The 16,242-nt window shown below is 33.2% G+C and overlaps 1 protein-coding gene across 9 annotated transcripts in view; it reads left to right on the top strand.

Moving 5' to 3' along the window:
* The window catches only part of SYCP1 (synaptonemal complex protein 1), a 105,285-nt gene that overhangs the window by 31,483 nt on the left and 57,560 nt on the right, over nucleotides 1–16,242 (top strand). For all 9 annotated transcript variants that reach the window (XM_074370237.1, XM_074370236.1, XM_074370238.1 and 6 more), the window contains 4 exons: nucleotides 6,888–6,982; nucleotides 7,491–7,675; nucleotides 8,904–8,971; nucleotides 15,006–15,067. In XM_074370237.1, coding sequence (XP_074226338.1) covers nucleotides 6,888–6,982; nucleotides 7,491–7,675; nucleotides 8,904–8,971; nucleotides 15,006–15,067 — 410 coding nt within the window. The remainder of the gene's footprint in view (nucleotides 1–6,887; nucleotides 6,983–7,490; nucleotides 7,676–8,903; nucleotides 8,972–15,005; nucleotides 15,068–16,242) is intronic.

Consider the following 16,242-nt stretch of genomic DNA (forward strand, 5'->3'; position numbering starts at 1 on the left):
CACTGTTTCCTTATTGATTTTCTGTCTGGGTGACATGATCATTAGTGTTATATCCTCTTCTTGTGTTGATCCCTTTATCATTATATAATGTCCTTTATCTTTTGTCATAAACTTGTCTTATTGTCTATTTTGTCTGATATGAGTATTACTACCCTCGCTTTCTTGTCATTTTCATTTTCATGGAATATCTTTTTCTATCCCTTCATTTTCTGTCTGTGTGTGTCTTTTGCTCTGAAGTGAATCTTGTAAGCAGAATGTAGATGGGTCTTATTTTTTTATCCAGTCAGCCACCCTATGTCTTTTTTTTCCAATTGAAGTATATAGTTAGTTTCCAATGTTGTGTCAATTTCTAGTGTACATCATAATGTTTCAGTCATAAATGTACATACATATATTCCATTTCATATTCTTTTCATTATAGGTTACTACAAGTTGTTGAATTAGTGAATATAGTTCCCTGTGCTATACAGTATAAACTTGTTTATCTAATTTATATATAGTAGTTAGTATCTGTAAATCTTGAACTTCCAGTTTATCCCTTCCTACCCCCTTCCTCCACTGGTAACCATAAGTTTGTTTTCTATGCACCCTATGTCTTTTGATTGGAGCATTTAGTTCATTGGCATTTAAAGTCATTGTTGATAGGTATATACTTATTGCCATTTTGTTATTTGTCTTCTGGTCGTTTTATAGTTGTTCTGTCTTCTTTTAGTTTCTCCTTTGTGATTTGATGATTTTCTTAATGATATGCTTGTGTTCCTTTCTTTTTAGCTTTTGTGTATCTATTGTAGGTTTTGATTTGTGGTTACTATGGGATTCATATATGGTGACCTATAACTATAGCTTCTATCTTATAAACTGGTAGTCATTGAAGTCCAAACATACTTTAAAATATCTACCTTTTAATAATTCCCTCCCCAACATTTTGTGTTTTTGATGTCTTATTTTGCATCTTCACTTTTACCCCTTTGATCTTTATTGGTTTTACAATTTCTTGTTTTTTAATCTTCCTCCTGGAGTATTTAAGTGGTTGTTGCTTAGCCTTTATTATATATTTGCCTTTACTAGTGGGATTTTTCCTTTCCTATCAGTTCTTGTTATAGCCTTTTCTTTTCCACTTGCAGAAAACTCTTTAACATTTCTTTTAGGGCATGTTTAGTATTGATGAATTATTTTAGTTTTTGCTTGTCTGAGCAGTTTTTATCTCTCCTTCAATTCTAAATGATAATCTTGCTGGGTAGAGTATCTTAGGTTGCACTTTTATCCCTTTCAGCACTTTAAATATATCATGCTGCTTTCTTCTGTCCTGCAAAGTTTCTGCAGAAAAGTAAGCTGGTAGCCTTATGGGGGTTCCCTTGTTTATGACTCTTTCTTTTGCTGCCTTTAGAATTCTCTCTTATTTTTAACTTTTGCCATTTTAATTTTGGTATGTCTTGGTTTGTGTCTATTTGGGTTCATCTTGTTTGAGTTCCTCTGTATTTCCGTACCTGGATATTTGTTTCCTTCTTTAAGTTTGAAAAGTTTTCAGCCACAATTTCATCAATACATTTTTGACCTTTCTCTCTGTCTCCTCCTTCTGGGACTCTTATAAGGCGAATGTTGGTATGCTTGATGTTATCTCAGAGGTCCCTTAAAGTGTTCTCATTTAAATTTTTTTTTTTCTTTTTGCTGTTCTTATTGGGTGATTTACATATTTCTATTTTCCAGATCACTTATGCTTTCTTCTGTATTACTTAGTCACTTGTTAATTCCCCCTCATGTGTTTTTCATTTCAGTTACTGGGTTCTTTAGTTCTGACTGATTCTTTTTTATATTTTCTAATTATTTGTTAAAATTCTCACTATGTTCATTTATTCTTTCCCCTAATTCTGTTGGCATTCTTATTACTAAAGCTTTAAATTCTATCTGGTAAACTGTTAGTTTCTTTAGTTGTTTTTTAGGAATTTTCTCTTGTTCTGTTGATTGAAACAAATTCATCTGTCTTCTCATTTTGCTTAACTGTCTCTGTCTTGATGAAACTAGGTGGAAAAACTACCTACTGAGGTCCTGAAGGGAGATCCTTGTCTAGGAGAGTACACGTGCCCAGTGGCTGTGATGGGAGAACTGGATATGATGTGAGCATGAGTTCTGTCTTTTCCCAGCATGTGCTGGCAGCTCTCAGCTTGGTAGGAGACAGGGCTAAAAATGGAGGGACTAGAGCCAGAGCCAGGTGTGAGCCAGGATTTTTTCTCTGCTCAGTGGCCAATATAACTGTATTGGCGGCAGTGTCAAGTCCCAAGTTGCTCAAGGAGAAACTCTAAGGGTTAGGTCTGAGCTGGCTTCATTCCTTCTAAGTATGTGCTCTCTTCCCTCCCAGCACGGGTACCTTCAACCCAGGGGGCTGGAGCCAGAGGGGCTGGTGCAAGTGCTTGGTGTGGGTCTGGGTACAGGCTGTGACATCCCCAGCCACAGTCAGAGTCTGAACTGCTTTTGATGCACTGGTTTTGTAAGCACCATTAATGGCTGCCCCTGCACTATTCAGATGCTGTTCTAGGTTTGAGCTGCCTTTGTTCTTCACAACTGTGCACTCCCCTTGGCCACTTAAAACCCTCACCCTAGTGTAGAGCTGGGCTACAGAGCAGGCAGAGCTGGTGTGGGTGCTTGGTGTGGGTCTGGGCCAGGCTATGGTGGTCTCAGCTGCAGTTAGAACCTGGAACCACTTCAGTTACACTGTCTCTGAAAGTGCTGGTAATGGCTGCCCCTTCCCTGCTTAGACGCCATTTTGCATCCCAGCTGGCATAGTCCTTCACAACTGAGCACTTCCCTCAGCTGCAGCAGCCCCTGCCCTAATGTGGAGCTGCATTGTGAAGCAAGGGAGGCCTGAGCAGGCACTTGACTCAGGCTGGGTGACACACTGTGGAAGTCAAAGGAAATGAACCAGAGTCCAGTGCAGTTTCAATTTGCTTTCTCTGTCTTGTTTCAGGAGTAAGCAAGTGTTGCGCCTCTCTTCATGAGTTGAGTCTAGATTTCTTACAAGTCCCCTTGTTAGTGTCACTGGTTTTCTAACTAGCTAAGGAGACTTGTTTTCCTGCTGTTAGACAAGTCTGAGTGCCCAGTATGTGGTTTGAACTGCTCACTCCCCAAGGAGGATTCCCTTCCTCTGTGTCACCTCATAAGGGCACAGGTCCCAATGTGATTGCTTCTCTTCTCTTCCCACTGAATTCCAAGTGGATCTTTCTTACAGCCCTGGTTATATAAGGGTTTTTCTGCTAGTTTCCAGTTAGTTTTCAGTGAGAATTGCTCCACCTGTAGATGTATTTTTGAGGTGTTCCTGGGGAAAGGTGATTTTTGCATCCTACTCTGCCATCTTGATCTTGATCCCTCCTCTTATTGCTCAGATCTTTTATTTAGATCATATTTTTTCTGCCTTCAAGAATAATGCTTAGAATATCCTTTAGTGAGGATGTGTTTATGATGATTTCTCTTTTATTTGAACATTTGTTTATCCATTCTCATCTGGAAAGGATATTTTTGTATGATACGTATTTCTGGTTGGCACCCTATATGTTTTCCTAGAAATTTCTCTTAGCACACTGAAGGTACCATCCTGCTTTTGGCTTTTTTTTGTGTGTCGTTTGTCAATTTAACTGTTAAACTTTGAAGATAAGGTATCTTTTTCCTCTCTTGTAGCTTTTCAAATTTTTTTTTTTGCCTTTGATGTTTTAGCAGTTTCATATAGTATGTTAAGATACACACTTTATTTTATAGCTTCTTGAATCTGTAAATTAATGTCCTTTATTATTGCTTCGTCAAACATTTTAATTGTTTTATTCTGTTTCCTCCCCTTTTGGAAATCTGAATAAAAATTATGTTAATTTTCTAATTCTATCTTCTGCGACTCAGTTTCTTTTCTATATTTTCAGTTTTGCTTTTCTGTGCCTTATTCTGATTTATTTTGACTATTCTTGTCATTTACTAATTCTCTCTTCATTTGTTTCTCATTCATTATGAACTCTTCCAATTTTATTTTCAGTTATTAAGGTGTTTATTTTAAAATGTTATTATTTTTCAAATCTGCTATTCTGCTTTATGTAGTTTTCTATTTCTTGTTATTTACAGGAGTTTTCTTGTTTAAATATACTAAGAATAGCTGTTTTATGGTTTTTTTCTGGTAATTCTTTATCTTAAAGGTTTATGAGCCTTATACTGTCTTTTTGTTTCTGGTAGTTTTTAGTCCAAGTGCCTTGTTTTATTGGGTGCCTTGTTGTCTTTGATTCCATTTCATTATTTCTCTTGAAAAAATTATTTGTAGGTATAATAAGGCCTGCCTGTTATATAGGTAACTTAACTTCCTCCTTAGAGGATTTGTATTTACTTTTACCATGTGCATGGTGGCTCTACAATCTTAAGTCAGTTTCATGGCTTTGGATTAATTGGACCATTCTAGTGATTGAACCTGTGCTGCAAATTTGCTTGAGGGTTTAGTTTACTTTTGCTTCCTCCGTATATGTTGTTTGTCCTAGCTTATTGTACAAAGATTTAATTCTTGGGCTTTCTACCTTATTCAGTCTTTGGATTTTCATATTTCTTTTCCTCACTTCATCATAATTTCAAATCAAAAGTCTAGTTTTTCCAGGACCTGCAAATGACCTTGGGGCAAAAGCAGGTTTTTGCATATATTACTTCTCCAAGTTTCTATTTTCTCTTCATTTTGTGCCTGGCAATTTCTTATTATTTTGTTGGGAATTTAATTATTTTAATATTCTTGATATATTATCCTGAACTTTCATTCCTTTTTAGAGGAATGTTTGTTTGAATGGCATACCTTATCATTACCCTAATGGAGTTTCCAGTTTCAATTTTATATGTCATTTCTAGGTAAGTTTTAGGTTTGTGGACATCTTCCTTACTTCTTTTAGTTTTTAAAGAATGATATAATACCTTTTGTTTTAATCCACAGCCAGTAATTCTAACACTTGAAATCTTGCAGTCAGGTCCAAGTCTGTCTTTTGTTCATTTTGCTGACTTTACTCATTGTGCTTTGTGATTACTCTGTGTGTTAGTCTTGTGATTTTTGATTATGAGGTCATGCAATTTCATCTGTGGATATTCTTTAAGGCCTGAGTTGGATGTATGTTTTTACAGAGAAAATTTTCTTTTGTAGCTTCTGGAATCCTGGAGGAACTTAGGGGAACTTCAAATTAAGTTTTGGCTTGGAGCTTTTTAGGATATTTAAGAAGCATATATTCAGTTCCTACACATGCCTAAGTACTAGTTTGTGATCATGATTTCTAAGAAGAGACACTTATTAATAACAGACCATAATAGTATCATAATTGATAGTCTTTAATTATCATTTCCTTCTCTCCATATCTGCTTTTCCTATTTTTTTTTTCCGGAGATGGACCACTGATCTCTTCATTTCTTCACAGATTTTGAGAATGGAATTTTTACAAAAATATAAACTGGAAACATTATTCTGTTGCTTAACATCCTTCATTATTTTTCATTGGTTATGAAGTTGTATAAATCCTGAACAAGTTGTCTATAAATCCTGTTACGATTTTTGTCCTTATTTTTCCAATCATATCTGATTTGATTTTTCCCTTATAATTTAAATTTCAAATGTATTAAAAAATACATTTTCTTTAGACTCCAAAATGTGTCATCTTGTCTCTTTCATTTTTGCCTTTGTATATGCTCTTTCACCTGTCTTGTGATATCTTTCTTCCCCGACTCCTGTTACTCTTGTTAATTGTTACTGGCTTTCAAATGTTTCAACTCAGCTATTACTTTCTGGAAGCCTACCTTGAACTCTCCCTCTCTATGTCTATCTTCCCTTACCTCTAACCCTTACCATTTCTATTTGGCTTAGGTGTTCTCTCTATGTATATTCCTAGAACTTCTAGTGAGTACCCATCAGTACTTATCTTTGATAATTTTCTGCCTGCCCAGTTGTGTTGTAAATACCTTGAATTTTAAACAGTCTTTAACATTTGTTGACTATACGCTAGACACTGTGGTTAAACATTTTAAATTGCATCATCTTGTTTAATCCTAACAGCAACCCTTCAAGATGTGAGTAACTATAATTTTCCATGAGGGAAAAGTAGAGACAGACTGGTTAAGTATCATACCCGAGTCTAGGTAACTAGTAAAAGGAAATAGAATGATTTAAACCAACGAAGAGCATGAACTTTTTTCCCTTAGTGTTTTTATGAGGTTTAAAAGTGAATGCACACATATAAAGCATATAGACGAGTATCTAGCACTTAGAATTTAGTAAATATTAGCTATCATGTGAAGTCAGTAGCTTTTTGGGTAATATTTAAATAAGTAATATAATAATTCAGAAAAATATAAAAATCAAGATAGGAAATAATGAAAATAAATCATGAATAATTTCACCAGTAGGAGATGAATAACTCTTGAAATTTGTGTGTGTTCTTTCCTTTCATGTGCACTATTTATATAAATATTGTTTTTAACTTGCCCTTTTTATTCTATGGTATTTTATGATATCCAAATTAGTAATAAATAAATAAATAAATAAATAAATAAATAAATATCTATATCATCATTTACAGTGGCTATATGGCATACCATTGTATGTATATATCACCATAATTTAATTTTTCTCCTGTTGGATATTTACGTTGTTTCCATTGTTTAGTTGTTACTAAAAATGTAGCACTGAAAGTCCTTATCTAATCATCTTTGAGTGCTTAGATGATAGCAATCTTGAAAAAATAAAAGTTGATGATGACCAATACAGTGCATCTATATTTGCATAATTCCTCCTCATTTTGGAGTATGAAATAGAGGAAAAAAGTAATTGTTACAAATAGTTTGTTTTCTTGGTATGTATTTTCTATTGAGTACTACCTATCTACAACTTTCTCTTTTAGAATTACAGAATGAAAATTTAAAAGAATCAAATGAGAAGCAAGATCATTTGACATCAGTACTAGAAGATACTAAAATGTCTTTGCAAAGAAGTGTGGTATGATATAAAAACTGATTAGTGTGTGCTAATTCTCACCCCATCAATCAGTCAACAAATGTTTATTGAATGCTAATACTATTTACAAGGACCTGAAGCTTCAAATAGAGAAGATACAATTCCAGTCTACAAAATGCTTAGAGTTTAATTGGAGACATTTGATAAAAACATATCAAAAGTATGATTAAAATACAAGACTATGCTGGGAACCAACGTGATTCAGGCAAAAATTCTACAATAGTTTTAAAAATGGAAATAACACTATGGGCTGGATTGGTTAGGAAGACTCCATGGAGTGGTTGGAATTATAGGTGTGCTTTGGAGGAATGGTGAATTGAAATAAGAGTAGTGGATGGGACATTCCAGATTAGCCAGGATAGGGTAAAGGAGGGGGTGAGAGGATAAGGAGAGAGGGAGGGAAAGGCAGTCAATTACAGAAAGCAGATGAATTCAGCTTTTTCTTGAGGCCCTTACTTCATAGCTTTTGTCTGTACTGTATTTCATTTAGAGTACTCAAAAGGCTTTAGAGGAGGATTTACAAATAGCAACAAAAAAAATATATCAGCTCACTGGAGAAAAAGAAACTCAAAAGGAAGAATTTAATAACGCTAAAGCTGCCCATTCATTGGTGGTTACTGAACTTAAAACTACTATCTGCAACTTGAAAGAATTATTAACAACAGAACAGCAAAGGTAAATATACTTATTTAGCTGAATAAAAACAATTTAATTCTAATATTCAATGCCATTTTCTATTCCTTGTCAACTGACTTGTAATTCCTATAATAACTATAATCAAGTGTCTTTTTATGTTCTATCAATTGGGAACACATTTTAAGAATTTGTATTGGGTAAGTAGATATCCCAGGGAAAGAGCAGGTATTCCCATGCATGCTTTTCATAGCGTTCAGCAATATGGATAAGCTCATGAGTGCTGATGCAGTGATATGACGTATTTAATTAAACTGTGGATTATTAAATAGAAATAACTTCCTAGGCTGTGGGTTTATTTTATTAGGGTCTGTAACCTTCTTTCTGACTTACAAATTTAGCAACTAGCCTTGTACAGAGTAGGTACTCAAAAATTTTTATTAAATCAATGGATTAATGAATATGCTTAACTATATATAAAATAAAGTATTCATTTGCATTTCATCTGAATAGTTTCTCTAAAACTTGAGTTAAAAACTTACTTTGTTTTTCACTACTTTGTATTAAGGGACTAGTTTTATAAAGCTGTGTTATGAGGCCTAGGTAATTATTTTTGTCCCATTAGTATAAGGGTTAATTAAGTCTAGAGGGTGAAAGAGAGGAAAAAACTTCTCTCTGAAGTCAAACCTGAGCCTAGCAGAATTTCTTCTTTACTGCTTGTGTATGGTGAAGGAAGAAAGGCTAGATTTTCTTGCTAGCTAATCTTATATATATTTTTGATTGGCCGTTCCAGGTGATTTTCAAATTTAAAATTTCTAAGTGACCTTAAATGTCATCTGTTCCAATTATCTCAGTTTTATAGATGAGGAAATGGAAAGCCAGCGTAGTTAAGAGAATTGCACAGTTCTCATATTTATATTATTCCTAAGGCAGAATTCAGTATAACAGTAGTTATATGCTCAATCTCTTTCAAAGTTGTAGGAAGCATTAATTTGATTATCATCAATACTTAAGAGATAAATCATGACAATAAGCTTTAAAGTTTTATGTAGATGCAATTGATACACAACTATGTATGTATAATAGTAATATCTTGTTTTGAAATGTTACACTATCTGGCACAAAGTAGGTAGTAAAAAATGTGTATTAATTGAATGAGTGAGTCTGTGCTAAGATATATTGTTGCTAAATTGCATCAGTTTTAGTTACTAGATTAAATTCTCAGTAAAAGAATATTTTACATTGTGAACTAATATAATTATTTTGCAAGATTGGGAAAAAGTGAAGATCAGTTGAAAGTACTTACCATGGAGCTTCAGAAGAAGTCAAGTGAACTGGGTAAGATTTAGAGAATAACATGTATATGTGACAATATTAATTATATAACCATAAACATTATTTCAGAACAAAATATATTTTCTCCTCTGTTGTTTACCAATAGTGATTATTTGATAACTTTTTATTTGATTTTTTGAAGATAGAAAATTTAAATCTTAAGAAACACTGTCCAGTTTCATAATGCAGTTCATAGGTGTCCAGAAGTATAAGGAGCCAAGAGATGTTTTTGTAGCCTTTTTTTCTTATTTTAGAATTCAGAGGCCTTAATAATTCTTAGTGGGAAAGGTCTGCTATATTTTAATTGAATTTTGAAATTTCATTGATTAGTCATGTTGGACTATGAATTATTATAAGAAAATGTGATCCTATTTTATCATATGGTGTTGTTAATCAACTTTCATGGCTAAGAGAGAGAGAAGTTCAATTGATTTATGAGCTTATGACCATTTAGTTAGCTAATTCTAATAATTCTATGCTTCATATTTACAAAGCTTCATATCAACAAATGTGGAGATTTATAAAGCTATAAAGACATTTTTTCCAATTTTGGTGAAAAGAATTATTTGTATCAATTAAAATAATTCATAGGTAGGTGTTTTTCTAAAAATCTCTATAATTTTCTGTAATCTTTATTATTAGCTTTGAATACTTACCTGATTAAAATAATTATCAGTAATAGTGCTTTATTTGGATGATTGGTTGAACTTTGAAACACTGTTTTCCTTTTGCAATGCTTAATTTTCCACTATAGACTAGATTAACTTTTGAACACCCAAAACTGTTTTAACCAATTGTAAATAATTTTTTAGTATTATTTTATATTAGAGTGATTGTAAATGCACTTTTCATCCAATTTTTAAGTCTTCTTTTAGAGCAAAACATACTATTTTAAATCACTGCGTGTATCTATGTTCTTTAGAATTGGTCAATTGAATGTTGTAGACTAAATAATAATTTTAGTCCTTAAAATATCTTTAATGGATATTTATTTGTAACAATTAAATCTGACATTGAATATTAATAGCTGTTATTGTCATATTAAAAAAATCAAATGCATAATGTGATATTTCTCTTAGTAGAGCAATATATAATGAGAAGTTTGGATAAGGAATTCTAGAATTGTGAAATGGTTCTGTATGTGTTTCTTAGCATTATCTTAGGTGCTGTAGGACAAAGTTTGGACACAAAATCATTAGAGCAGTATTTCCAAAATTTAGGGAGTGAGCAAGAATTTTGTTTAGGATAAGGGAAAGAAATATTAGAACTTTTATTTCTATTTATTTTTATGCTTTATACATGTTTTATAACAAATAATACCATAATACACATATTTATGTTTTTTATAAATTTACAAAACATAAATATGTATTTGTGTTATATACATATTTATATATTTGAGATAAGTGCTCATAGATTTCTTATTGATGGAAATGTGATAATGCTGTTAAAAAGAGAAAGCCAAAGGTGTCAGGGTGGACTGCAGAGTTGGAAAAGGCTTTATAGAAGAGGTAGCTTTCAAAGGTAGACTTTAAGGTATAGAGAAGCTTTGGGTAGTTGCAGAAATGATGGAGTGTGCAAAGTATTATGTATAGGAGAGTATCATTAACAGTGATATAAGTATCCAATGTTAGTTTATTTTCTTCTTTGGTTAAATGTATAGTTCTCAAAACCAAAAAATCTCCTTTTTCCCTTACTTTCACTTCTAACTGGTTATTCAGTGCTGTTGTTTCTAACTCTTAATATCTAGCTGTTAAAATCTAACTAATTTAAGAGTTTCTAACTCTTAAATATCTTTTTTCTGTTTATTTGGGGGGGGGGAGAGGAGGGAATTAGGTTTATTTATGTATTTTTTTAATTTTTAAAATTTTATTTTTTAGTGGAGATACCGGGGATTGAACCCATGACTTTGTGCATGCTAAGCACCCAGTCTACCATTGAGCTATATATACCCATCCCACCCCCGCATCTGTGAAATATCTTTTGAATCTTCCCCCTTTTCTTCTCTGCAGATCTAGAACAGTTCAAATCCTCATTTTTCTTTCCTGGTTAGTAGAATTTCAAGCACATTCTCTTAGTCTAGCAGAGGGATGCATGTGAGTAATATAATGGAACCCAAATTGAATTTGACAGATTAACCATCAAATCATGCTTCAGACTACCCTCATTGTCCTCATCTTTGTTCATCCATTTTTGTGTTTACTAGGCTTCTGTTTGCTTTGGCTTTCATTCATAACCTTATTCCTTCCTGCAATAGATCTCATTCTTAGCACTTTGTTTCCTGGCTACATTTTGCTTTCTTAATGGGTGGTATTTTCTTAGACTTACATCTTGATTAGAGTATGCCGCCATTGTTCCCTTAGCAGTCTCAATCATTGACTTATCCTAGACTGCTTTTTTTTCTATGCAATACTCAGATACAGTGTGCTCTACCCCTTATGTCTTGACGTTAGATTGGGACCTGACATCTCTGAGCAGGACTAATTGCAGTATTTTTAGAATCAGTCTTTTTGTTTCTGGTCTTGTCTACCTTTTGTTCATTCTCTGCACTAATACTAGAGTGTTCTTTAAAAGTACAAATCTAATTTTTCTGTCTTGTAGATTTAAGAGTCATCTAATTGCCTAAGTTCAAATTCTTTAAATACCAGGTGTCTTTTCACTCTTCATTTAAAGAATAAGCTAGTGCTTACCAAGTAAGTTAAAGCCAACTATAAATACAGAATCTTTGTCAAATAATTTTTCCTCAATTTCTTTATTTGGTGCAGATTTCTTTGCTGCTTCATGTGTCTCCCATCTTCAGTTCAGTCTAATATAGTTCTAAACAGGTTTTACTACTATAGTCATTTTTTTGTATCTGTACCCATGTTTGTTTTCACTCTGGTTATGTAACAGGTGTTCCTTCTAGTTTTTTCTATTGCTGCTTCTTTGGTTATTAGATACAACAGTAACTATTGAATTTAGACTTAGATGTTTATTCCTCATTTAGCTTTGGATATATAAACAGACATGGTCTTTATTTTCATGAGACTTTGCACTCTACTTGGGGCCACATAAAATGAATAATCACAAATAAATATTTAATTACAGATTGGGATAAGTGTTATGAAGGAAATGAAAATGATAAAATATAAGAAAATAATAAGGCCTAGTTTCGATTTGTTGATCAGGATGGCCTTAAACTGAGACTTAAATAAGTGAGACTTAGTTAGGGTGAAGCATGTGAGTTAGAGAGAACTTTTTAGTCAGGAAAAGCATGTAGAAATGCTCTGAGATGTGAAGGAGCTTGGTTAATTCATGGGACTGAATGAAAGCCTTTGTGACTGAGTGTAAGAAGCAATATGGAAAGGGAAATGAAGTGAGTGTGGGGTGATAAGGAACAAATCAGGTATGACCAAAGAAAGGAATTTTGCTTTTATGATAATAGCAAAGGAACACCATTGAAAGATTTTAAGTAGAGGAATGACATGATCTTGCTTACATCTTTAAAGGATCATTGTAACTTCTGTATGGAAAAAAATTTGGTTTTGGGTGGGGAGTGCTGGTAGCAGGAAAAGAATATAAGTGGAAAAATCAGGTAGGAGGCTATTTGAGTGGTACAGATATGAAAGACATCTGTTAAAAATGGAATTGTTATCACACTTCTGCTAGCACTTGGTGAGCCCATTAATCTGAGGACATTTTGTCTGTCTTCAGCTTTTAACATTTTTCTTTTTTTTCTTCTCTTCTAGTGTCATTGTTCTCTCGCTCTCGCTCTCTCTCTCTCTGCCACTGCCACTGCCTCTGCCTCTGCCTCTGCCTCTGCCTCTCTCTCTCTCTCCTCTGAGAGTTGGATTTTGCAAATTCTGGATCTATCCTTCATGTCCAAATTTTTTCTCCTTAAATTTCTACCTTCTAGTTCTTTTTCTGCAGAATTTGGGGAAATATTTTTTCCTGATTCAATCCTTAGGTATGTTTATCTTGCTATTTAAAAAACCTTAGTTGTCTAATTTTAAATTTCTAAGACCTCTAGGTAATTTATTTCATGGATATAGCATCCTGTTGGAACATTTAATATCTACTTCTGTTTATTAATTTTTTTCTCCTTGGATTTTATTTTAGTTCTCTTAATTGAATTTGGTGCCTTTCATGGTTTTGCTTTTTCTTCACCGATTGTTGATTCTTGATTGCTTACTCATCTAAGTATCTGAGAATCCATCTTCTTCTATGTCTATGTTATAATCTGATTCTTCTGATTATGGGGAGAGATGGTAGGCGCTGTAAGGAAGAGTGGGCTTGGTAGCTTGTCTTTTGGGTATAGAGAATGCTTGTGTTGCTTAGAGATTATGAGCTGTCAGGGACAGTGCCAAATCTGTTTGGTTTCCCAGAATCCTTGATTTAACCTGAGGTAGGCTGTATGCGTGTATGGGAGGGTGGGTGTGTGTGTGTGGTCACCTGGTCTAGTTGTTCACATAGCCTTAATGAATTAATATGGATTCTCCTCCCCCTTCCCAAGGATCCCTCAACTTTTTGGTTTGTTAATGGTAGGCTGTCTGGTTTTTGTTAATGTTTATATATATATATATATATTCTTTTAAAAAATTTATGGGATTGGGGATGAGTGAGAATGTGGACACATGCTCAGTCCACTATCTTGAACCAATCCTTGAGTTTTAAAAAATTAACTGTTTTTACCTAAAATGAAACTTTGTGGTTCAATAAGTTTTGCATATCAGGTTTTTCTTTTAAACTCTATATTTGCATTTTTAATTTTGTTTATTTTTCTTAGAGACTTTGGGCAATTATTTCAAGTTTTTTGTTTGTTTTTAATGTACAGAGTCTGGAAATTTTCATTCAATCTATTGTATCTCCTATAATTAATAACCCTTAGCAGTGAGGAAAGATGTTTCAGGTATAATAAAATTTTTGATGACAGCTAGACATCACTTGGAAACTTTGTAGCTATTTTTAAAATGTAAGAAAGGTGGGTGGAAGGTATAGCTCAGTGGTAGAGTGTGTGCTTGGCATGCTTGGGGTCCTGAGTTCAATCCCCAGTGCCTGCGTTAGGGGGAAAAATAAAAAAGTTTTTTTAATGTAAGAAAGAAAAAAGCAGGAGATTTGAGCTGGAAAGATTTTCTAATTCATTAGTCTAATGTTGAATTCGTGGAAGTATAGAAAGAAAAGCGTTGAAAATCATTGTTATTTAAAGTGAGAAGAAGGGTGTTGGCAAAGAAAACAAGAGTAAGAGTTAGGAAACAGGAAATACTACTAATACAAGATCTTGAAAATCAAAGGGAGACAAGTAGAGAGTGGCTAGTAGTATCAAATGCCAAAAGCTCCACAATGATGAGGACTGAGAATTGCACCACAAAATAGTTATCGGTGATCTTTGAGATAATAATTTTATTAATGGAGATAGACATTAGCTTTGCATAGGATTAAGAAAGAAATGTATAGGTAACAAACAGGAATTTGGCTACAAAAACAAAGTAAGAAATTTGACAATAGTATGAAAAGGATAGATCACTCAGATATTTGTTTTGTATTCAAATAGATGTTTAGATGGGATGGGGGAAATTAAAGATTCGTCTACAGTCATTGTATATTGCTAATATAGCAACTGAAGTCTTAGAGGAGGTAGGAATGTTGAGATCCAGAACAGTGGTCAAGAGATAGCTTGAGAAAAGTGGATTACTTCTCCTTTTAAATTTGGAGTGAAGATTAAGAGGCCAGATGTTTAGACAGTGGTGAGTTGAAGGTAAATGCACATGCTGTGTGACTTCATTCTAAATATATTTTATATAGATCCATTGCTTATTTTGTTTAATGAACTTGGGCTCGTTTGGTTGTGGAATTAACTTTATAGGAACATTACTATTAATAGTTATCTTTATTATTTTGCATAGTTTCATTTGGAATTCCTCTATTCTTTACAGTGCTCTAGTTGCATTAGCCCATCTCTTTTGGTTTTTCCCTCAAATGGTATTCTTATTTCTTGTCTCTCTTTTCCTATTCTTTTAGTCCAGCTTTTAACACATTTATATTCTTTTGCTTTTTTTAGAAGAATTGACTAAGCTGAAAAATAACAAAGAAGTAGAACTTGAAGAAATGAAAAATATCTTGGTAAGTATATAGTTTCTCTTATTAATGTATAGCAATTATTTTTCAAAATAGTTGAATCTAGTGACTTAGATTTTTATCCTATAGTGTTTTATGGTAGTTTTTTCAGCTAAAATATAAAAAAAAATTATATTTGATTTTAGTAAAGCGACATTTCTTTTTTTTTTTCACATTTCTTATCTGTACCAATATTTACACGTTTTGATAATTGTCTTGGTGAAGGTGGTTCTATTATTTAAACATGTGTTGACAGTACATTTAAGTGAGATCAAATAAGCATATCATATAGCTGATTGTAAATTTGGTGTGCCTTTGATACCTTTGAGCCACAAAGGGGCAGTTTTGAGAAAGATATGTATGATATGTATTCATTACCTATGTTTAGTGTTCAGGTAGAACCATATTTAATGAATTTGTTAGGATAAGGCTTCATTATATTTTAATTGATTATAGCATGTAGAGCATGGGTTGGCAAACTTTCTTTGTAAAGGACTAAATAGTAAATACTTTAGATTTTGTGGGCTATATACAGAATGTTAATTTTCTCCTCCCCCTCTACTTTTTTCTTTTTTTATTTTGGACAATCTTGCAAAAATGTAAGAGCCATCTTATTATTTATTAGTTCAAGAGCCTACAAAAGAAATCTGTGGGCTGATTTTGCCTCAGAGGCTGTAGTTTGCTAACCCTTGCTTATAAAAGACAATATTGTTTGATTACAGATATATGATTACAGATATATATATTGCATCTCTACCTGATTTTGCAACTCCTAATTTTTCTATCTCTTGGGAAGCCTAGTTTCCAAATACTTATCCTTTTTTCAGTAAACTGCTTTTGCACAAATTCTTGTAAGTAATAATGTTTACATTTCTTTCAGATTTTATAACGTGAACCTATACTTCAAGTCTCAGCTTAAATATCAATTGGTGTTCTTAGCCAGTTTAGGTCTCTGTATAGCTTGTTCCCATAGCACCCTTGAATGTTTCCTTTATAGCACTTATCACATATGAAATTGATTTTTGGTATAATTATTTAAAGCTTTATTTGCCCGTAGAATCCCCTTTACTTAGCAAAATAGATGCCACACAGTAGGTGGTCAGTAAATAGTGAAATGAATGTATGCTCCAATAAAAGCTAAAAACCTATCCTGTTTGCCCTGTAACCTCAGTACTTAGCAC

This window comes from Camelus bactrianus, chromosome 9 (genome assembly GCF_048773025.1).
Source record: "Camelus bactrianus isolate YW-2024 breed Bactrian camel chromosome 9, ASM4877302v1, whole genome shotgun sequence".
In the NCBI taxonomy this organism is placed as follows: Eukaryota; Metazoa; Chordata; class Mammalia; order Artiodactyla; family Camelidae; genus Camelus; species Camelus bactrianus.